This window comes from Gloeophyllum trabeum, assembly GCF_000344685.1.
Source record: "Gloeophyllum trabeum ATCC 11539 unplaced genomic scaffold GLOTRscaffold_00004, whole genome shotgun sequence".
Taxonomy (NCBI): Eukaryota; Fungi; Basidiomycota; class Agaricomycetes; order Gloeophyllales; family Gloeophyllaceae; genus Gloeophyllum; species Gloeophyllum trabeum.
Genome location: NW_006920413.1, coordinates 32,710 through 54,466, shown reverse-complemented (window position 1 = coordinate 54,466; position 21,757 = coordinate 32,710). Strand labels below are relative to the sequence as shown.

At 57.3% G+C, this 21,757-nt stretch overlaps 7 protein-coding genes and 1 non-coding gene across 8 annotated transcripts; 4 read left to right on the top strand and 4 right to left on the bottom strand.

Annotated features, from left to right (window-relative positions):
• Positions 1-125: 125 nt before the first annotated feature.
• GLOTRDRAFT_115025 (uncharacterized protein) lies at positions 126-3,667 on the bottom strand (the record flags this gene model as incomplete). Its single annotated transcript, XM_007865830.1, has 12 exons — positions 126-415; positions 467-732; positions 785-1,163; positions 1,222-1,480; positions 1,534-2,158; positions 2,223-2,349; positions 2,403-2,699; positions 2,753-2,854; positions 2,911-3,166; positions 3,236-3,409; positions 3,464-3,532; positions 3,585-3,667. The coding sequence occupies 12 exons, from the start codon at positions 3,665-3,667 to the stop codon at positions 272-274; spliced, it is 2,781 nt and encodes a 926-aa protein (XP_007864021.1). The 3' UTR covers positions 126-271.
• Positions 3,668-3,878: 211 nt separating this feature from the next.
• Positions 3,879-5,703, bottom strand: GLOTRDRAFT_137345 (monooxygenase; the record flags this gene model as incomplete). Its single annotated transcript, XM_007865829.1, has 8 exons — positions 3,879-4,221; positions 4,287-4,403; positions 4,459-4,674; positions 4,734-4,803; positions 4,862-4,997; positions 5,058-5,367; positions 5,421-5,484; positions 5,541-5,703. 8 exons carry the CDS (start codon positions 5,701-5,703, stop codon positions 4,005-4,007), a joined length of 1,293 nt encoding a protein of 430 aa, XP_007864020.1. The 3' UTR covers positions 3,879-4,004.
• A 414-nt stretch (positions 5,704-6,117) lies between these two features.
• On the top strand, positions 6,118-7,202 carry GLOTRDRAFT_73300 (deoxyribose-phosphate aldolase). Its single transcript, XM_007865828.1, has 4 exons — positions 6,118-6,239; positions 6,292-6,379; positions 6,436-6,479; positions 6,540-7,202. The coding sequence occupies exons 1-4, from the start codon at positions 6,181-6,183 to the stop codon at positions 7,129-7,131; spliced, it is 783 nt and encodes a 260-aa protein (XP_007864019.1). The 5' UTR covers positions 6,118-6,180; the 3' UTR covers positions 7,132-7,202.
• Positions 7,203-10,232: 3,030 nt separating this feature from the next.
• GLOTRDRAFT_127213 (Clavaminate synthase-like protein) lies at positions 10,233-11,764 on the top strand (the record flags this gene model as incomplete). The annotated part of the gene is made up of 8 exons (XM_007865827.1): positions 10,233-10,613; positions 10,671-10,865; positions 10,920-11,000; positions 11,056-11,161; positions 11,225-11,368; positions 11,433-11,489; positions 11,557-11,620; positions 11,683-11,764. 8 exons carry the CDS (start codon positions 10,233-10,235, stop codon positions 11,762-11,764), a joined length of 1,110 nt encoding a protein of 369 aa, XP_007864018.1.
• Positions 11,765-13,401: 1,637 nt separating this feature from the next.
• Positions 13,402-15,533, bottom strand: GLOTRDRAFT_110317 (P-loop containing nucleoside triphosphate hydrolase protein; the record flags this gene model as incomplete). Its single annotated transcript, XM_007865826.1, has 6 exons — positions 14,941-15,533; positions 14,868-14,884; positions 14,469-14,790; positions 14,192-14,417; positions 13,699-14,141; positions 13,402-13,600 (listed from the first exon to the last, which is right to left on the bottom strand). Coding segments are annotated over exons 1-6 (1,338 nt in total), but the record flags the coding sequence as incomplete, so codon positions are not given.
• On the bottom strand, positions 15,517-16,752 carry GLOTRDRAFT_57861 (uncharacterized protein; the record flags this gene model as incomplete). Its single annotated transcript, XM_007865825.1, has 4 exons — positions 16,414-16,752; positions 16,090-16,179; positions 15,842-16,033; positions 15,517-15,720 (listed from the first exon to the last, which is right to left on the bottom strand). Coding segments are annotated over exons 1-4 (798 nt in total), but the record flags the coding sequence as incomplete, so codon positions are not given.
• A 556-nt stretch (positions 16,753-17,308) lies between these two features.
• GLOTRDRAFT_t56 lies at positions 17,309-17,404 on the top strand. The gene has a single exon. It is a non-coding gene; the product is annotated as a tRNA-Ser (tRNA).
• Positions 17,405-17,628: 224 nt separating this feature from the next.
• Positions 17,629-19,746, top strand: GLOTRDRAFT_137341 (G protein alpha-subunit). The gene is made up of 7 exons (XM_007865824.1): positions 17,629-17,925; positions 18,005-18,099; positions 18,154-18,260; positions 18,313-18,784; positions 18,839-18,910; positions 18,963-19,170; positions 19,223-19,746. Exons 1-7 carry the CDS (start codon positions 17,880-17,882, stop codon positions 19,285-19,287), a joined length of 1,065 nt encoding a protein of 354 aa, XP_007864015.1. The 5' UTR covers positions 17,629-17,879; the 3' UTR covers positions 19,288-19,746.
• The last annotated feature ends 2,011 nt before the right edge of the window (positions 19,747-21,757 follow it).

Genomic DNA, 21,757 nt, shown 5'->3' with positions numbered 1-21,757 from the left:
GAGACGCCAGCTAATATGGGACAGAAATTAGTGCGTCGCAACAGTTACCACGGCAAGGTGAGTTCCAGTGCTTCGCACATTGTTCCAGCTCGAATGTACAAGCTCGCTTTCAACCCCACGAATAGCCTAAGTCGCCCAGCACGTGAACACAGTAGTATTGGTGGCAAACCTGATAGCATATCGTGGCAACAGTACAACAAACAAGGACAGAATTCATAAGATTCACTGCATAATGATACAGCCAAGAACAAGCATCGAGATAACATACGGATCAATGCAAGGCAGCGGCGACAAGCTTCAAGATCTCTTCGGTAGTCTTGCCAGTGTTTTTGATGTCTTTGGCGGTAGCTTGCCAGACAGGACCGTGGTGAGGCTCTGCCGCGACACATCTCTTGACGACTTCCTCCTGGTGCTCCTAAAAAACTATTAACACATACTCTTATCACGAAAAGGCAACTCAGCCTACCTTCGTGCCGTGCTGCAGCTCGAACTTGTACCACCACGCCCATATATCACCCAGGTCTTCGTTCGTCTTGACAGCACGCTCGAACCACTGTCTCGCCTTCTCGATCTTACGCTCCGCCCAGAATAAGCGCGCGACGGTACATATAATGACAGGATCATCCGCAGATTTCTTGAGCGCGTCGACGGAGCGCGACTTGCGAGATGGTCGAGGCTCAGCCCAGATAGACATCGACCACAAGATACCCGACGTCGGACATTCTTGCAAACCTGTTGATGATCAATTATTAGAGATATCACTCCTGCGCAGTAATGTACCCACCTCTAGCCAACATCGCCTTCGCCTGCGCAGCCCCACCTGACCTCTCCTCGACGCCGACAGACTCGGCCCAAAGCTGCTCGTTCGCCGGATTCACCTGCCGCGCCTTCTCGAGCAGCGCCCGGGCTTTGATACTCTTACCGTCTGCTTCTTCTAACCGACTCGCGAGGATCCACAGCGTGACCTCCTTCGGGCACTGCTTCAGACCCGCAGCATACGATGCACGTGCAGCTGCAAAGTTCTTCTGGTCCTGGTGGATCTGGCCTTGGATCATGTACAGCTTCGCAAACTTCGGGAACTTGGTGAGAGCGGTTGACAGGATCTCTAGAGCGGTCGACGTTTGGCCATGCTGACGCTCAAAGACGGCGGACTTCATCCAGATCTATTGATGCAACAAATAATCAGGACAGACATAATAGTAGTGACAGCGATATACTCACTCTAGCGGTATCAGCGACCGTCCGGGCACGAGTGAGCAACTCCCGCGCAACAGCGACTTCCCCGTTTTCTGCCTCCAGCTTGACAGCCGCCAACCAAATCTGCTCGCTCTCGGGGTTCGCAATGAACGCCTTCTCGAGCACCTCACGGGCAGCAGGAACATCTCCTGCGAGCCACTTCTCCTTAGCCCACATGAGCCACAGTACCTCAGCTTGCGGGCAGTGGTGCACCGCCCGAGACAGTATGGCGTCGAGAGATTCCCTGCAGATGCTATGAGGGTTCCATCCCAGCATAATGTGTATGAGCAAACTTACTTTGTTCCGTGGGCCTTCTCGAGCGCAGCAGCCCTCCTCCACAAGTCCCGCTTATCCGGGAACACCTTGAGCGCATACGCCAAAATCGCCCGCGCAGTCCCCACCCGGCCCCGACTCTCCGCGCTATCCGCATCGCCAATCCACGTATCCAGCCGGTCCTCCTCCTCCACATCCATCGCGACCGTCGCCTTGATGATCGCCTCACACGTCCGCGGGCTGCCCTCCTCCTCGCACTTCTCCGCCTCCTTCATCCACTGCTCGCGCGTGAGCAGCACCTGGTGCTTCCGCAGCGCCTTCACGCCGTGCTCGATCGCGTTGTCCACGGCCTCGAGTGCCTTCGCCCGCTCCTCGTCTGTCTTGTTCGGGTCGGCGTACGCCTCCTGCTCGAGCAGGCGCCCGGCGGCGATCCAGATCTCGTGCGACGTCGGCATCGCCTTGCGAGCCTTGTTGAGCACGGCCTTGGCGCGCTCGGGGGTCTCGAGCCGTGCGAGCGCCAGCCAAAGCTCGACGGAGGTCGGGATCACTTCGACGGCGCGGGAGAGGAGGATGCGAGCGTCCACAGCAGATGATTCGAGGTTCACGGTTTCTTTCCATAGACGGACCGAGTTTGGTATGTGTTCGAGAGCTGTAGGTGGGTGGAAGTACATTAGGCAGGGAAGGGCGAAGAGAGAGACAGACGAGATACATACCCTTGCGCAATACACGTTTCTTGGCCTTGATGTCATGCTCCAAGTCGGCGGCGGCGAGCCAGATCTTCACGCTCTGGCCTACATGTTGGACTGCATTCGCGAGAATAACTTTCGCATCGTCGTTATTCTAAGTGACAATCATCAAACTGAATGGATAAATGCCAGGAGGAAACCACCTACATGCAACCGCGCCGCCTCCAACCAAACGTCCTCGCTCTTCGGACAATGCTCGCACCCCTGCTTGATGAGCTTCCGCGCCGCGACCATCCGCCCCGCGTGCTCCTCCAAGCACGCCGCAGCGATCCATCCGGGCGCGTGCTTCGGGTTCGACTTGACGAGCGAGTCGAAGAGCTGGCGCGCGCGCTTGATGTCGCCGATCTCCGCGTCGGACTTGAGCACGACGGATTCGAGCGAGGTGAGGTAGCCTTTCGGGTCGACGGAGGTGGCGGAGCCGGAGATGGATGAAGTGCCAGAGATCTGGCAGTCGTCATCAGTATAGAGCCGAAAGAGCACATTAGAGGGATACATACCTGGTCTAGCTTTAATGACAGGATCTTATCACGAGCTTGACCGATTTCCACGAAATTGGTCATCGTCCCAGACTCCAACGGCGTCTCGAACCCTCCATTATTCTATCCCAAGGTCACTATTAGCAGCGCCGCGTCCACCCATCCCACCAACCACTCACCTGCTGCGCCGGGTCCAGCGCGTTCTCGTACTCCGTCTTCGCGCGGTCACCCACGAGGACACTGTCGGGCACAACGTATGTTCGGTCGTATATCTCTCTGCGACGTTTGCGGCGAGTAAGATTGCCCACCTCCGGGATGCTCTCCCACTCCTCGTCCGTCACGGCCGACAGCCCGCGCTTGAGGTCGGCGAACTGCTGCTGCAGCTTCGGGCGCTCGGCGCGGGCTTTCGCGAGTTCCTCTTGTTCGCGGGCTTCTCTGGAGAAGGCGAGTGACATGGATGTGGGATATCAGTGGGAGTGGAGGGTGAGGGTGCGGTGGACGTACCTCCGAGCCCGCCGCCGCGCGTCCATGTTCCGGTCCACCGAGTCGTAAATCATGTCCGCCTCCTCGTCGTCCGCCTCGTACGTCCCCGAGGCAAACAGCCCATACTCGTTATCCGGGTCCTGGAACTGGTCCGGGTCCACCTCTTCATCCTCTCCCCGCTTCCGCTTGGCCTCGCTGCACCGTCATTAGTTAGCCCTTGCAAGCCTCGTACAAGGTGAACTTGCTTACGCGATAACCTCTTCCGAGGGTCCCTCTCGTGCAGGCCCGATATCTGAGCGGGTTGTGAAACCAGATGCACTGCAAACGCCTATCAGCACGACACTCGGGCCAGATGGAGGCTCGCACTTACCCTCGCCCAAGACCGGCAACATAGGACGCCGGCGCGGGCATAGACAAGAACGCCAGCTTGTTCGTTTTGTTATTCGCCGCCATGGTCGCCTGTATCCTCGGCCAGGTCAACAGCTAGGTATTGGAGGCAGAAGGAGGCGTGCAGGTCGCAGTCGAGCGTTCGGTCAATGGGTCAAGCTTGACCAAACAATGCCGCCGGATAAATGTGGCTGTGCAAGCCACACCAGGGTACCACTGCACAGAGCACTCGTTGCTGAGCGGAACATTTTCCATCCCTGATTTCGAGGTTATGGCACTAGAATGTTTGCAGATCGATGTATCTCCCATGATACCATCCCTATCCCATAAAAACCAAATAAAAATACAACAAATCTAGCCATCCTACACCACCCCACCCTATCCTATACACAACACACCACACTCACATCACAGGCAACTCCGGCAGCCGATACCCCCCTTCGCTGATCTCCCGCGCAGCGTCCTCGTACACCTCATACGCGTGCCGCTCCGAATCATGCCCGAGCAGCCACTCCGGGGACGGCATCTCGACCTCCGCGCCCTTCGCCTCCGGCTTCGCTTTATGCCACATGTCGCGCACCTGCTCGCCGAAGAGCTGCGCGCGGCGCACGCGCTGGTACCTGCGAAGGGCGAGCGGTGAGTGGCGGGGAGGGAGAGGAGGGAGGGAGGGAGGGGAGCGACACACCGGATCTTCTCCCAGGCTTGGATGGCGAGCCGCGCGTTGTCCTTCCCCGCGAGCTGCAGCGCCACCGCGAGCGTGATCCCGTCCTCGATCGCCTGCGACGCGCCCTGCGCGCTCGTCCTACGACCCCCCCCCCCATCAGCCGCCCGCACCCACGTCGCAGAATAGCACTCACGGCAGGAACGGGTGCGCCGCGTCCCCGATCAGGAGGATGCGCCCGCCCTTGCTGATCCACGTCGGCAGCGGGTCGCGGTAGACGATCTTCCAGTCGACGCAGCTCGGCGCCTTGGCGAGGATCGCCGCGCAGCGCGGGTCGTAGCCCTCGACGACCTTCAGCACGTCCTCCATCTTGCCCGGGAAGGACCAGGACTCCTCGATGTCCGCTTCGTCTCTGCGGTGATGTGAGTAAGGAGTGTGTCCGGGGGACGGTGGATGGAGGAGGGAAAGTACTTGTGCGTGATCACCCAGGACATGAAGCGCCCGCCGCGCGCGGTGGAGGTGAGCATGTGCACGTCGGGACCTGCGAGTGCGGGCAAGGTTTAATAAAATGTGAGTAGATGGTAAGACGGAGGACCCACCGATCCACCCGTAGAACGCGTCCCCGTTCTTGCACATGAAGTCGGTGAGAGGGTCCCTGTCGACGCCCTGCTCGTACGCGTCGAACCACGCCCTGTACACAGCATAGCCCGACGACTTCGGCTTATCATCGTACCCCTAGAGCATATCACTTTTCTCAGACTGGGGTCTCGGCGTGCGAATTGGAAGATAGCCCACCAAAACCAGCGTCCGCGCCCTACTCCTCACACCATCCGCGCCGACCACCACATCCGCGTCGATCCGCTCCCCGTTCGAGACCACCCACGCGCGGCCCTCGTCCTCGTCGTACTCCGTCACGTCCTGCCCCAAGCGGATCTCGACGCCGAGGCTCTTCGTGTAGTTGAAGAGCACCTCGTGCAGCGCGCCGCGGTGCCCGCTGTAGTTGTGCGCGCCGTAGCGCATCTCGGTGAAGTGCTGGACCGTGAGGATCTCGCCCTTGGAGTTGTGGATGGTGAGCTCGGAGAGGTGGTTGCAGATGGGCCAGATCCTGGGGCGTGCGTAGGCATCGGGCAAAGGAGCGACGATGACGCTAGCACTCACTGGTCGTGTAAACCCCAGCGCTCGAAGATACGCCCGACATTAGAGCCAAAGCTGATGATATCACCTAAAGTAGAGAGTGTGTTCGTGCAGCTACCTACGCAGAGCCCCTGCTAGACTCACCGAGCGACTTGAGCGCCTTGAACTTCTCCAGCACGAGCACCTCGTGTCCCTTCCGCACACACTCAATCGCGCACGCCAGCCCCGCAAACCCCGCGCCGACGATCACCACCTTGATCCCGGTCGAGTTCCTCGGCGCAACCTGCGCGTAGTTCGGGTGGACCATGGCGAGCACTAACCTGCCCTTCAACCCATATCGGATGGGACTTTATAGCAGCAAACGGGTGATGTGTATAGCCCTAGCATGAGAAGAAGGGACAAGAAAAGCTGAGGAGTGCGAGCGTCGCTGAGTGGGGGTCATGGGAGTGCACAGGCTGGAGACGCAATTGGCTGAGGGCGCACCACATGAGCATGTCTGCCGCCGTACCTCGGGTTATTTGTCGTCTATCGCACTTATCAGCGACAACGCCCTTTCGAATTCGTGCTGTTGTATCGTCCAGAGCAGAAGAAATACAAGCATGAATATCGCTATAATGCCGCATTTTCGAGGAGTCGATAGACGATCGACGAGCTAACTCGGACGGGCCGATGTCCCCGCACCGGACATCAACGCATCTTTTGATTGCTCCTTTGGATTACCGGACTCTTCACAATATTCAGCCTCCCAAGACGCGTCCACGCTTTCTTTCTTTCACCTCGCACCATGGCGCCTCAGAAACCCCTCAGGAGCGTCGCAGACATCGCTGCGCTGATCGACCATAGGTACACCGAACACTCAATGCCAAACAGCAATCGAGTACTGACAAATACACAGTCTCCTGCATCCAACCTTGACGGATGCGGAGATCCAGCGCGGACTCGAAGTTGCAAGGGATTCCAAGGTCGCCACGGCCTGCATCAAGGTACGTTGTGGGAGTCTTGCAGAGAAACAGGGCTCACTTCAACTACGAATTACCAGCCATACAGCATCCCCCAAGCCATCAACGTCCTCAGTGGCTCCGGGTGAGTGGCACCCCTGCCCTCCAATCCCCCCTACTAAATCAGCCCCGCTCCTACCGCCAGCGTCGGCATCTGCGTCGTGATCGCCTTCCCGCACGGCAACAGCACCATCAAGACCAAAGTCACCGAAGCCACCTACGCGATGCTCGACCTCGCCGGCTTCGTCGAGACCGGCGGCGCGCGCTCGTCCCGGGGGCGCGCCGAGATCGACATGGTCGTCAACGTCGGCAAGGCGCTCTCCGGCGAGTGGACGTACGTCGAGGACGAGATCGCCGCGGTCAACGCCGCCGTGGCCGAGCGCGGCGGCGCGCTCAAGGTCATCTTCGAGACGGACTTCCTCGAGCGCCCCCACGTCGCGCGCCTCGCGGAGATATGCGCGCGCGTCGGCGTCGCGTTCGTCAAGACCAGCAGCGGCTTCGGGTTCGTCAGGGACAAGGCGCACCCCGCGCTGTACACGTACCGCGGCGCGACGGTCGAGCATGTCCAGGTGATGAAGCAGAACGTCGGGCCCGCCGTGCAGGTCAAGGCCGCCGGGGGCATTCGGACGCTCGACCAGCTCCTGCAGGTGTACGAGGCGGGGGCGACGAGGATCGGCGCGACGGCCACGGAAGCCATCTTGAAGGAAGCAAGGGCGAGGGGATACCCGGAATGTTAGACAAGACGTACCATGTAACGGACTCAAAACTGCTCATATATCCCTAGGATGACAATAGGAATCACGATACCAAGTCACATGCATGTTTGACGGCTGAGGGCGTTTGCCGCAGTATGCCCTACGTACCTGGTAGGCACAGGGAGACCCTGCTTACTGGAAGCCGTTATCGCAGGGTCGTCTGCGTACTTGTGCGAACGAGAGACTCGGTGCCGAGCACAGGAACCTGCAGGAGTCGATGACCTCCTTCATCGTGAGGTTCATGTTCGCATCCGGGTGACCTCTTGAAGGTCACTTTCCGTCGAGACTATCGCGAGCGTCCCGTAGTCGCAGCTAACCACCTACACGAGTGTGAGGCGTCGAGCCGATTCCGGTACGCGTGGGGAGATCACCGGGTAGGAATGATGGTGCACTCTCGGTCGAGAGGAAGGAGCGGACCTTTCGCAGAGGAGACGGCTGTGATATGTTGCAGCCGGGCTCTGCTTTCCACCGTGGACATATGGGGCACAGTTCATCCGTCGAGATAATTACTAGAAGGAGATGGAGAAAGGACGGAGACCACGATGGGGTGGTGGTGATGATGGTGGTGTGATTGCGGCGTACAACCATCGTAGAACGGTGGATGAAAGGGGAGTAGAACTGACCTACCTGTATGCTGGAGTCGAGCTCGGGGGCTGAGGATGCCTCTGGGACTGGCGAGTCGCCGTACCCCAAGATAGGAAGGATCTGCGACGAGACTGGATTGTCTTGTGGATAGAGTTGGACGGACTCGAGCCTGGAAAGGTTGATAGTAGGGGGCCCCGGGGCCGGTGACCATACCTCGGAGATTATAACGCAGGTTCTGGGGCAGGGGACAAGACCCTGGCATACTCGAGGGCCTCCTCATCTCTTCCCACTGCATGCGGATACCTTGCAACACCGTGTCTAACTCCTTCAGGGGGGCCTGCACTCGAGTTATATCAACTAAGAGAAGAGGGAACGGTTGATATCCCAAACCAATTCGACTCTAATGCAGTTCCTCTCAGACACGGAGACGGCAGTTAAACCAAGGGTAAGTTAAAAGTGAGTAAGTGTACAGGGTATTTGGAAGCCCGAGTGAATGCCCACTTTACCTCACGTAAGATTGTGGCTTCCCCCGATCCCCGTGGCTTCAGAGGTCACCGAGTATGCCCATGTCGCGCAGTTACCTAAGACCAATATGCAGTAATCGTACGCGTATGTCAAGAGGAATACCACGTCTTGATCTTCCCGAATGTCCACTCAGGAACGGGATTGACATGGATCATCGTCACTGACAACTGGGTCGTTACAGAAACAACGCGACTGATAGAAAGCTTAGGCTGCGCCGACAGGCAGCGCCCCCAAGCTTCACGCTCGATAGTCGCAGGCCTACGAGGACTATAGTTAGATAAGACTGAGAAAGATATGAAATGCACGACCTGATCCGTTCGGATGACCTTCGGGCATCATGAACCGAGGCCGTCGGGGCTTGTGGGGAGATAATCCCCGGTCTCACGCACCGGACGCAGGGGATTTGTATCAGTGGGTATTGCTGGCCCAGATACTTCACCTACTACGAGGTGGAAAGACAGCCCCAATCATGGCTTCACAACGTAGTTCTTTTGATGTCTGTAAAAGATATGTAGCACGAGGACTGTCCGACAACTTCCGAAAGACAAAACTCACTAGTGTGACTGGAAACTATATAACAGTTGGAACGGAGCATGACTTATCAAAGCGGCCGCTGCCCGAGCACGGGTCGATCACGGGTGCATGAAGCACCCTCGGCTTCGTTTCACAGAGAGTACTTATCACGAAAATCCCTGGTTCTTGATGAATCGAGCTGCCGCGAGGCATTATCCGTCGTCCCGGCCGACCTGAGGGCTCCCGAGGGAAAGTTCCTGGCTCGACAAAGCTGGGTCACGATACAGATACTCCCCTGTGAAGAGCGTAGTAATGATCCAGTAACTTGCGCAGGTTCGAAACCCCAACTTCAACTTGTTGCAGAGCCACGAGACTCGACATTCTGTGCTGCAATGACTCGGCGTTCTAAGTCTCCTGAGTGAGGGTGCGCTGCATACATAGTGGACGCGGCCGAGCCAGTCGGGGAGTTTGCCACAGCCACAAAGGGCCGGCCATCAAAATTAAACGTCCGGCGTTAAACCGGAAGAGACTCTGTACATGTTAGACTTTCTGCACTTACTCGGAAACCTCATCTGACGTTCCTTGCGCAACGACTGTCCCCAATTGAACTTAACTTCATGAACTTGACTAGTTACACAATACTATATCGTACATCCTATCAAGGCCAAATAGTCGATCCACTCATTTGTCATAGGCGTTGATCGCATCCCTTTGAAGCACAGCCAATCTTCCAACATCCCCTTTCCCAGATATGCTGGTGTTATCCCCGAGATAGGGAGGAGTCCCTGAGTTATTCGTCCTTTCCCTTGATTCATGAAGGGATCTGCCGCTGAGCGTTCTATCCCATAGATACCGGCGACATGGACCTATGGGGAGTCTACCATCATCCACCTCTCTTCTAAATTGTCTCGGACTCGGACATCGGGGAAGATGGACCACCCGATAGACAACGCCTGGTCTCTCGCAAGTCAGAACGCGTACGTACGTCCCAGCTGCCAGGGAGGTGCCCTTCTGATAGCAGCTGATCCGTTTCAAATATCTACGAATCACTTCTCATACACTCTCGGGCATCCCCAATACTTGAGTCGCAGTTTAGAGTGACATAAGTTTACGGAAGAACAGAAGGTAATGTCCGGTCCTATCCACTATCACAGTTTAGCATAACTCACGGTGATGCGATGCGCCGAGTATATCTGGTACCTACGAACTGCGTGATACACTATTCAGGGCACACTTGCCCCTTAGGACGACTCCATGGCATTCACCGAGTGATACTCCATTTCATTTCCGATGCATACTTTCTTGATAGCATCCCCACTTCTCGTTATGAACCGAGGTATAAAAGACACAAATAAGTGCCCATAACAATCCCCACACGCCGTCCCCCGGTCCTGAGTGGTACTTTTACGAATACCATTTCATCTTCAGGAGATCTGTCGCCAAGCCCGGTGTCCGTCCAGATGCCTACCGACTTCAGCACCGTCCCGGTTCTTGACTACTCCAAGGCCACCGACCCCAACCTGCGCGCGGAATTCATCGAAGAGCTCCGCAATGCTGTAATCAATGTTGGGTTTCTCTACCTGAGCAACCACTCTGTCGACCCGGCGGTTGTGAAGGCTATGACTGACCACTATATTCCTCGCCTCTTCGCCTTGCCACAAGAGGAGAAAGAGAGTATCAAGATGGCCAACTCCCCGCATTTCTTTGGTTACACTGAGTTTGCCCGAGAGTTTACCAAGGAGAAAGCAGATCTTCGAGAGCAGTTCGACTACGGTGTACCGTTCGTTAACAAGTACCAGCCGGGTGAACCGGACTACAAGAAACTATGGGGTCCAAGCCAGGTGAGTGTCCGCTGGGTCTGCATGCTTTCATTATGAGCTGACGCGGTCCTACAAAAGTGGCCTCAGGAGAATATGATCCCTGGATTCAAGGCCACTTGGAACACTTACCTCAGTCAGGTCGAGGATCTAGGGTATGATTTCGTCCAGTTATTGGCAGAGTGCCTAGACCTCCCTTCGGACGCTCTCAATGAATTCTTCGACAAGGATAAGATCATCGAGAATGCCAAAGGGAACGTCATGCATCAGGCGAAGGTTGATCTTCCTATCGTGCCGCGCACTTTTCCCAAGTCTGACACTGTTCCCTAGATTGTAAAGTACCCCCCTGTTGGCACCGTCGAATCCAACCAGGGGATCGGGCCTCACTTTGATGCCGGATTCTTAACATTCGTACGTCTCTACAAAGCGGCCTCATAGAGATTCAGTTTTGATAGAGACGTGTCAGTTGCTCCAAGCTTCGGCCAATCCCGGTCTGCAAGTCCAGAACATGGCAGGGGAATGGATCGACGTTTTCCCCATTCCGGGGACATTCGTCATCAACATCGGCAGAGGTACGTTCTGTCCCTTGGCGAGGATAGTTCCGCCATGCGTGGTACTCATATTCCTTTCGAAAGCTCTTGAACACGTAACCCAAGGCCTCGCGCGAGCAACCTGCCACCGCGTTGTCGCCCCCTTGCGAGGTACAAGCTCTCGCTACTCCATCCCCTTCTTCCAGAACTTGCGGCAGGAAGTCTGCCTAAATGACGTTCACCTCGAAAGTAGGTCTATCCTTCACGTAAAGCCGCGGACCCTTGTGCTAAGTGTGATTGCACTCTACACCAGTCAAGCCAGAGATGCTCGCGTTGAAGGAAAAGCGAGGATACGTCGCGGACCGCGAAGGTAGGGCACAGATCTCAGGTTTCGGTTGTGCTCCTCCTTGAGGCTGATCGTGGCACCACCTACGTAGGCGTCAACTACGCCGAATATGGCACGGAAGCTGCTGGGACGGTTGCACTCATCGGACGAGTGAAGTGCGCGGAACCGCTTCTCTTCTATGATATTACGTCTGACCGTCTCGCCACACTGACTGCAGGAGTCACCCGGACGTGGGACAGATACATTATCCCGAGTTGACCAAACAGCTCTTCCCGCACGGCCTGCCTGAATGGGCGTGAAAGGGATAAAGCGACACTTTGATCCCAGCGATGCCTTCGCACGAGATTATATCCGTATGTAAGTTAGATGCTAGAGGAACGTAATCCATTGAGCAGCAATGTAGAGTAGAGCCTCTGGCTCAGGCGAGTCACGACGAGTGTGGTCGACGACAGACCCATGTATTGCAATGCGGTTAAGTACATCAATGAAGACAAAGTACATACAAGACGAAGCGACAGCGATGCAAGGAGATATACACACACAAGGCAAGAAAGCATAGAGACTAACCTAGAACAGTCATATATGTACAGACGCCCTCGGAGCGCGATGATAAATGGCGGGAGCATCCCGCATCCTTCGCCGGGCCTCTATCTTGCCAGCCCGGCTCAGCGGTAATTACGCCTCCCCCCGCCGAGGAAAGTAGCATGCAATAGTAAAGCGTACAAGTGAAGGAAATAGAACTGAATCATAGAATACACTATCTTGAACCCCGCCGCGTGTCTCCGCGCAAGGGTCGACGACGACGACTGGGGCCGGTGTAAGATCTGCTGAGCCGAAACGTGTTGAGTGGTGCTTGATGAGGAATGTTCCAATGTACAGTCATTCTCGTCGTGAATGGTATCCGTGACAGCTGCGGCGTCAGCTTCCGCATCTAGTCATGTAGACTCGGGGGCATTTGCATCTTCGGTGATGCGTACCCAAGACGTGCCGCTCTCCGTGGGCTCCGTCGGAGTGGAGGAGCCACTATCACTAGCCGGAGCCGGCGCGGCGTTCTCCTTGTTTTCCTCCTCGACCGCCGTCGTCTCCGAATCCGTCACGGAGGCGGCAGGGAGGGCAAGCTCTTTGGGTTTCTGCTCCTCCACCGGAGACGCAGGCGCGGCAGCAGCGTCAGACTCCACCTTCTTTTCGTCTTCCGCCTTCTTCTGCTCGAGCAGCTTCTCGAGCTCGGCGCGTTTCTCCTTCTCAGCCTCGAGCCGGCGTTTCTCGCGCTAGTCTCCCAGTCAGCCCAGGTTACCCAGACTACCTGGAGAGACATACCTCCTGCTTCTCCTTGAGCTCCCTCGCCTCCTTCTCCTTCCGGAGCTTCTCCTTGAGTTCGCGCTCAGAGATAACCCACGCGGCCGCGCCCTCAGCCGCAGCCTCCGGCCTCGACTTATTCTTCAGGAGATCTGCACAACCAAAACACACATCAGCACACCGCCTCCCGAAGTCATCAGACGCACCGATCCCCTCCGCGAGGTCCCTCTCCCGCATCACAGGTGGAATCAAGTCACATCACCACGGAAAGAAAGCGCAAAGCAGAGCACTCACATCCTTGCAGCGCCGCGACGCTAAACTCCTCGTCCGGGATCGAGTCCGCGAACTTCTTCCCCAGCTCCGCGAGCTTCGCGTTGCTCAGCGGGACCGCCGAGTGCTTGCAGCCCGCGAGGTGCTCCTCGATCGGCGGCGGGAGGTACGCCTGGTTCTGCACCGCGGCGTACATGCTGCTTACCCTCGAGCGCGTGGTCGACGACGCGCGGCTATGACGGCCAGGCGAGCTCGGCGTCGAGCCCGAAGCCGACGACGACGCGAGGGACGTCGAGGACAGCGACGGCAGCGAGAACAAAGAAGACGGTATCGACGACGAGGGGGCGGGCGAGGGCGGCGTCGGCAGATCAATCCCCTCTAGCTCCGTCTCGTCCTCGGGCTGGAGCTTGTCGTCCGCACCACTGTTTCCCTCATCGTCCGTCGACGGGAAGAAATTCCTGAAGAGCTGCTCCGCCTGCCACTTGCTCGCATTCTTGAACTCGATCCACACATCCATGCGGCCGGGCCGGGACAGCGCCGGGTCGAGGCGCTCGAGGTGATTCGTCGTGCTGTCCAATCAGATAATTCGCGATCGATAATAGATAAAAGATAATAATCATAATCAGATCAGATCGGGGCGCTTAAAACGGGAAAATAGACGACGCACGCAAAGAGCAGGCGCCCCTCTGCCGCCGCGACGCCGTCCAGCGCGTTCAGCAGCCCGCTCAGGCTCAGCGTGTTCACGTCGCTCAGCTGGTCCTTGCGCCGCCGGCTCGTCCCGTCCGTCGTCGCCGCGTCGTCCTGGTTGTTGTTCCCGCTGCTGTCTTTCTTGTCCTTGCCGCCTGGGCTCCCGTCGGACGAGCTGTCTCTGGTCACGCTCCTGGTGAACGCGGCGTCGAGGTCCTCGAGGAGGACGATGCACCGCGCGGGGACGCGGCCCATAAGCGTCGTGAGCGTGCTGTCGTTGATCCAGGAGGACGACAGGGAGACGACGTAGATGTCGAGCATGAGCTCGCCGGCGATGGCGTGGATTAGCGACGACTTGCCCGAGCCGGGGACACCGTACAGGAGATACCCGCGGCGGAAGGGGATCCCGCGGTCCGCGTACCACTGCGCCCACGTCAGCTTCTCGAGTCACAAGAAACGGAAACGAAGCGTGCCTTTTCGGACTTCAGGAAATCTCTCGTGTCATCCAGGAGCATCTCCTTCACGCCGGGGTTAAGGACGATGGACGACATCGGCCGCTTGTGCCGCGAGTCCGTCCAGCGCCAGCTGCCGTGCGAGTCTGCGAAGTAGATCTGGATCCGGTGCACCGCTTCCGCCTCGTACTCGCGCTTGGCCTGCAGGACCAGCTGCTTGAGGATGGAGTTACTGCGGGCGACCACGCTACGCCCGCCACGTCAGCAGCGCACCGCACGTTCTGTCGTTCGGACGCACCTGATGGACAGCACCTCGCAGCCGTTGCTCCTGCTGCGCTTGACGCGCAGCCAGTGGCCCTTGTAGTAAATCGTGTGCGTCGTGTCGAACGTCGGCTGGAAGACGACGCGCGTCTTGACCTTCCCGGGCGCGTCGTCGTCGCCCTCGTCGTCGTCGTCGCCGAAGGAGTTGTCCGCGGCCGAGGAGCTGTAGAACGCGGAGGACGTGCGCGTGGTCGTCTCGAACTCACGCGAGCGCTGCCACTCGGGGCGCCGCGAGAGCCAGAGCATGAGCCAGTCGTAGGGGTAGTCCTCCTCGGAGAAGTGCGCGGTGAGGAAGAATGCTGTGCACGCCCAGTCCGTCAGTCAGTCGGGTATTACAGACCGGCGTATAGTACGAGGACTCCCCGCTGATACTCACAGTTGACAAAGTGGGACCTGGCACGCAGCGCGTTCAGTAAGGGTTCGTAAGGACAGGTAAGGCGGGTGCGCACCATGCAGAGCTGCTCATCCTGCGGGCGGTCTCGACGGTGGTCCCGAGCACGACGAGCTTCATGCCGTCAATGACCGACGAGCCGCCGCCTCCGCCGACGAGGGGCTGCACGAGCGACTTGAGAGCGTCCATGGCGGTGGTTCCTGTTCGATGTGCTCGTCAAACCAGAGGTTTGGTAGGGCGGGGGTGCGGCGCTTGGGGACAACAGGGTGGACGGCGACGGGCGGGGTCTGGGCGTTGTGTACGATGCCGGGTACAGCGTATATCTGCTGGCGGTGCGCTGCTCAAGTACGAAGGCTGGGCTGGCGGTGGACTCGGTGTGCACGACGACGGGAACGCGTCAGCGCTTGTGGGCAGCGGTGAGCAGGACAAAGCCTCGTTCGCTGGGAGAACACCGCGGCGCTTATATCCCCGTCGACGCCACCGCTTCGCTCCTGCCTTTTTCGGCATATGGGCGCTTGCCCCGCCCTTCCGATTGGCTGGCGTTCCCGTGGGTGGCAGCGCTCGTTGATCACAGCTGACTCGGGCTGACTAGTAGTGTACATGCTGTCTATAGTAGAAATAGATGAAATTACGATACGGACAGACACAACCCCTCCACCGCCACGCCTGCCTGCCACACTCCGAGTCTGCGTGCCGTCCTGAGCACAGCGGGTGCTGGAACGACCAGCGCAAAGCCCACCGGGACGGCCACCAGCAGGGAGATCCCAAACAGCAGTGTTATCGCCGGCTTGATGACGAGAAAGTAGAACAGCGCGCGGTATGACGTCGGGTCTGTGAACTGGGGGGGGTGGTGGCCAGAACGAAAAGTTACAAGTCCCGCGAGCGTGACACGAAGCAGAGTGCATTCCGTGCCATGATCAGTCGGAGTGGGTAGCTGTACAAGGTTCGATCGGGCTCACCATTGCGTACGTGTTTTTGTAGAACGAGCGCTCGTAGACGTGCCCGGATCGGGGTCTGGACCCAAATACCTCAGAGTCTGCCCCTGATTCGGCGTCTGCAGGCATAGGAGCGCGGAGTCGAGTGAAGATGGGCTGTGGGGGGTCTGGAAGGGGGTATGGTAGAGGCCCGTGGAAGCGGGATTGCAGGAAGAGCTGTTGGACGTATGGTAAGTGAAATAGGCAGGGGGGGTCGGAGGGAAGCAGACTACCTCTGCTCGGGAGAAGGCGCGGGCGCCTAGCAAGTCAATGAAACAAAGGAGGGCTCCCAAGGGGAGGGCCATCAAGAGAGTCGTTCCTGTCTGTGGGTTTCGACATATGAGCGTCAGTGCTCTGCTGTACAAGGAAAATGGAGAAGTGTCTGAAACGACTACGGATAATAGGGTCCGCCAGATTACCGCGGGCTCTCTCGTGAGACCTCACCCGGACAAACCTCATTGCATGCCGTACGTAACCAATCTAACCAAGGGTCCTGGCAGCACCCCGTATGCAAGTGGTCGCTGCAACCACATGTGTGAAGAGAATACTTCACTCACCAGCGTAAACACAAACAGATACACCCACGCCGCGAGCGCAAACGGGAAGTTTACCATCAACAAGTGCACCAAGCTCGACCAATACCTCTTCCGTGCAAGCGGCCTCCAATACCGCCGCCAGCTCCGCCTCTTCTGGCTAGCGCTCGAATCCGGGTACCACACCACGGACGGCGGGCGGTCCGACACCGGCGAGTCGAGCGTCCCCTCGCCTTCCGACGGGGCGTATGGAGGCTGCGTCGGTATCGGGGTGTAGTGACTCCGGTCGAGCTCGGAGCTATCGCCGTCGTCATCGGAGTCGTCCTGCCTGAACATGGAGAGCACAGTCTGCGCGAGCGACGGCGGGCGCGTGCTCGCGAACGTGGAGGCGTACGACGTCGTCCGCGCGCGGGGGAACGGCGGCGGGCTGGTATTAGCGCTCTGAGTGAGACTGGGAGGGCGCTGCCCGCGCGCGCGTTCGGGGACGAGCAGCTGGCCCTGCGCAGCGAGGAGCGGCGTGTGCTCGCCCTCGTTCTCATTCCCATGGACGGCGTGCTCGTACGCGTAATTATAGGCATTCCCATGCGCGTCGTCCCCGCCCTGGCCCGGGAACTCGAGCGTGCTCGCGGAGTGAGCTTGCGAGCGCCGCCGGCGGGTGCGCCGCGGTCGGTGGGCGGGGTAGGGCGGCGGGGGGTCGGAGGTGTCGACGGCGGCGGTGAGGATGGGGGCGAGCTCGGATGACGATCCGGGGTCTGGAGGGGTTAGGGGGAGGCCATGATGGGAGGTGGGCGAGGCGGCGGATGGGTCGGGGGTGGTCATGGTTGGGTGTGCGTGCTTGCAGGAGGTGATATGAAGTGTACACTATTAGCCTTATTTGGCTGTAGCCCCTGAGGGAGTATGCAATGGCGCCTGTGCTTATGTCACTATAGCCAAGTGGTTACGGCGACAGATTCGAATGTTTATTCGTGATATCTGTTGGGCTTTGCCCGCGTAGGTTCGAATCCTACTGGTGACGTGTGGGATTGTGTATTTATTGTTTTGCATTTTGCACGCGGGTCGCTAAGCCCGGGGGGTACGGAGCGGGGGCAGCCGAAAACAGGGCGCACAGCAGCGCTTGATTGGCTCTGTGCGTGATGCCGGGGGCAAAGAGCAGCCGGCACGGCGGAAGGCGCCAGTCGCGGTCAAGGCGAAACAAAATTCCCATCATCAGTTGTTATACCCTCCTCTCCTTTCTGCATCGCCCGCCCTCGGTGCCCGCCCGCCTTCCCCCACCACCGCACTCGTCCAGCACAAAACCCGTCGGCCGTTGCGCACAGATTCTAGCTGGCCGCCCATTCTTTTTTATTTTTATTTACCTGCTAGCTGATTCGACAACAACGACAGCTCCAAACCGGGCTTAGCGCTTTTCCTCTGATCAGCCTCTGCCTTTCTCCTTTTCTGCCCTTTCCGCCTGCCCTACCGCCGTCGTCGTTCTCTCTCCAGTCGCAGTCATGGGTTGCGTACAGTCCACCGGCGTTGACGACGAGGCCAAGGCCCGTGAGTGCCGTTTTCGTTGCTTGCTCTTTTCTCTGCGTTTGGCCTGGGCGGACGGTGACTGAATTCGCGTTCCATGCAGGCAACGATGAGATCGAGAACCAGCTCAAGCGGGACCGCATGATGGCGAAGAACGAGATTAAGATGCTGTTGCTCGGTGCCGGAGAGTCGGGCAAGGTGAGCGGGATCGTCGATGCCATTTTGCCGTTCGAGGCTCACGCCTGCCCGCAGTCCACGGTGCTCAAGCAGATGAAACTCATCCACCACGGCGGCTACAACGAGCAAGAGCGGGACTCGTACAAGGAAATCATCTTCTCCAACACCATCCAGTCGATGCGGTAAGCCCAAGTAGGATTCGCCTACCCAACGCGGAGCTGACCTCCTCCCCAGCGCCATCCTCGAGGCGATGCCCCAGCTCGACATCCCCCTGCAGCCGCAGAACGACGCGCGCCGCGCGGTCATCCTCGCGCTGCCGCCGCAGATCGAGGGCGACGTCCTCCCGCGGGACGTCGCCGACGCCGTGCGCGGGCTCTGGCGCGACCCGGGCGTCAAGGAGGCCGTGCGCCGCTCGCGCGAGTTCCAGCTGAACGACTCGGCCGTCTACTACTTCAACGCAATCGACCGCATGGCCGCGCCCGGCTACATGCCCACCGACCAGGACATCCTGCGCTCGCGCGTCAAGACGACGGGGATCACCGAGACGACGTTCAAGGTCGGCGAGCTGACGTACCGCCTGTTCGATGTGGGCGGGCAGCGCAGCGAGCGGAAGAAGTGGATACATTGTTTTGAGAATGTGACGGCGTTGGTGTTCTTGGTGTCGCTGAGCGAGTACGATCAGATGTTGTACGAGGACGAGAGTGTGGTAAGTGTCTTTTCAGCTACAAGATATGCCGCATATAGTGACTCTTGGTCGTAGAACCGTATGCAAGAGGCGCTGACGCTCTTTGACTCGATCTGCAATTCGCGGTGGTTCGTCAAGACGTCCATTGTAAGTGCAATGGTCCCTCCCGTTGATCTGACGTTGACCTCATCTCCCTTAGATCCTTTTCCTCAACAAGATCGACTTGTTCGCGGAGAAGCTGCCCCGGTCACCACTCGGCGACTACTTCCCAGACTACCAGGGAGGCGACAACTACGACGCCGCGTGCGACTACCTCTTGCACCGGTTCGTCTCGCTAAATCAGAGCGCGGCGACGAAGCAGATCTACGCCCACTATACATGTGCCACCGATACCCAACAGATCAAGTGTACGCATCCTCCCTTTCCTCCTTCCGTTCATAATGCTAACTCCCTTGCTAGTCGTGCTGAGCGCGATCCAGGATATCCTGTTACAACTGCACCTGCGGGAATGCGGTCTGTTGTAAAAGCACCCGCGCGGTGCCCGGTTCCTGTTCCCCCACGGAATGACTCTGGAAGAATGTCTCATTAATTACATGTACATGGGCCCTCGCCCGCTCCATCCCTCACGCGCAATGCAACGTCTATCCTACACCCCACGCCACCTCGCCTCCACCCCTCTCGTCGCTGTCGGTTGGTCTTCTCGGATCTTGGATCATATTCCCTATCGCACCGTGTTATGTTCTTTTATTTTTTTCCTTTCCCTTTTCCTTTTCTATTGTTCTGTGGTTCTCCCGGGTGGGCTCCGTAATACACTTCCTTATGGATACGGGGAGCTGATGCTTTTTTCTCTTTCTGTTACTTTCATTGCATGTGAACTGTGTACATAAAGCGTTTATTACCCCCGTGTTCAGTAGTCGAGCAATCTCTATGCACTACCACTCCTTTGGCCCGCTACTACGATACGAAATGAGACGTTTTCTGCGTACTACTGTACTGCGCTTCGTGCTTCCGGATCCTCGGTGTCGAGGAGATCATGATCGTATCTCGGTTCGGGAGCTGATGTTTGCATACGACAGTTGGAGGTGTGGTATGTATGTCAGCGACGTGCAATGCTGATGAGGGTCGCGTGCAGCCATGGGGATCCATAAGACATTCGGGCTTGTCGCCGAGTTATTTCGAAGAGACATCGAGGAGTATGGATAGACAGTAAAGCTCTTGAGCGAGGAACCACCTTGTCATAACTGTTCGTATCATCTTGTGTTCAGGTGCGTACCTCAAGGAGGCACCAGGACCAGGACCCATCGAGGTACGTCCCGTCTGCAGAGACCGGTGTACACATGGGATCACTCTACTGTGCGTTCTTCGGATTCGCAGCTCGGACGTGCGTGCGAGTGATAATCACAGCGTAGGGTAAGCGCCGTGATAGACGGAGGTCGCAGGATCATCGCTTGCTGTTCAGTGCTGATCGGCAGCGGCAGTTGTACTCAGTGCTGATGGTAGGTGTATCAGATGGACGTCCTTTATATGGCGAGCGGATCCTAGAGACAGTCCAAGTGACATTGACGCGACCTGGAGGTCAGGGAGACCTGTGACTGTTCGGTGTATGGAACTATCAGCGACAGTCGAAGGATACAAGGAGGAAGCGGTTCCATGTATTCGACGGTTGGTCCAGGCTTTTAAGTGGGACAATATTTATAGAGTTGAATCACCTTGTGTGCTGATGCGGATCGTTCTCCGCGAGCAGGTATTCATGTTAGGACCGTCGCCATGAGTCGTGGTCAACCGACAGCGTCTGGCCATGAAAATGAAGTTCAACTTCTTCAGACCAGTCGGATATCAGTGTGAAGTGCGTCGGTATCTTCCGGGTCAAGTTTAGCCCGCCAGGGCCGCCACATTTTGCCACATCGTTGACTTTGTCGTCCGTGAGTCCAGCACAGCCGTACTCCATCCCGAATAGTCGCATAAACTGGGGGATATTGGTCTATAATTTCTGGATGACTGCATTGAGAATATCTTGGAGACAGGCATGAAGATGCGCGAGTTCACTTGTAAGCTTTGCAGTTCGCAATGGTGCGAACGGCTTATGTACTATAGGTGTGGACTTTTAGATCAATTAAAGAGATCAAAGAAATTAAATCGAAGGAGAGAGAGAAAGAGAAGGGAAAGACACTCCGTTCGGGCCCCGCGAGCTTCAGAAGGGGTATATTATTGAAAGGGTATACTAGTGCTATATTCAGGGATCTCCCGTGGCTTGAAATATCCCCTCGAGGCTAGTTTCTTTGGTTTCCACAGTGGATGAATTTTGCTTTGCGGCACTGCGCGCCGTATTAACTCTCTGGATAGCTTAAGGCAGAACCTGGTGGTATTTTAACATTGAATGGATGCCTCTATGCATATCCCACTGCTCATGTGAATCGCAAGAAATTAAGCAACCTGGAAGTCAAAATCATTTTTTTTTCGGTGGCACTGTCACACCGCTCACTTTATGCATCCCAAACTTAATGAACCACTTGTCACTTACCTACCTATAGTAATTCTACCTATCTATGTGTCCCGGATCTCACAGTACAGATATGACTTGTCAGCCCCAATTTTGGGAGTGAAATAGCACCATAAGCGGCAAAAAAGCGCATTTTCGGTCAAATTCTCCAGCAACATATATCTCTTTCATTTTACAAACAATTCTGGATGGGATCGCTGATAAGCCTCAGGATCGTCTGACCCCCGAAAACGCGGACTCAGCATATCGTACAAGCCCTCCGGAGTGTGTTCGACACAGCACTCACATGCCTCTAGGCTTCTATGGGCTCTAAAGAATTGCTCTATTTAGCTCCGGACTTCCTAGCATCCCCAAGACATACACGGACCCATTCCACGATTTATCTCCGCAAACACAAGCTCCGGGTGACTTAATCTATGCGACTTCTAGGTGAATTAGCTCCGGGGCCCGCGGACACTTCCATCAAGGGGCGTCGTCCTCATTCCCACCCTCCA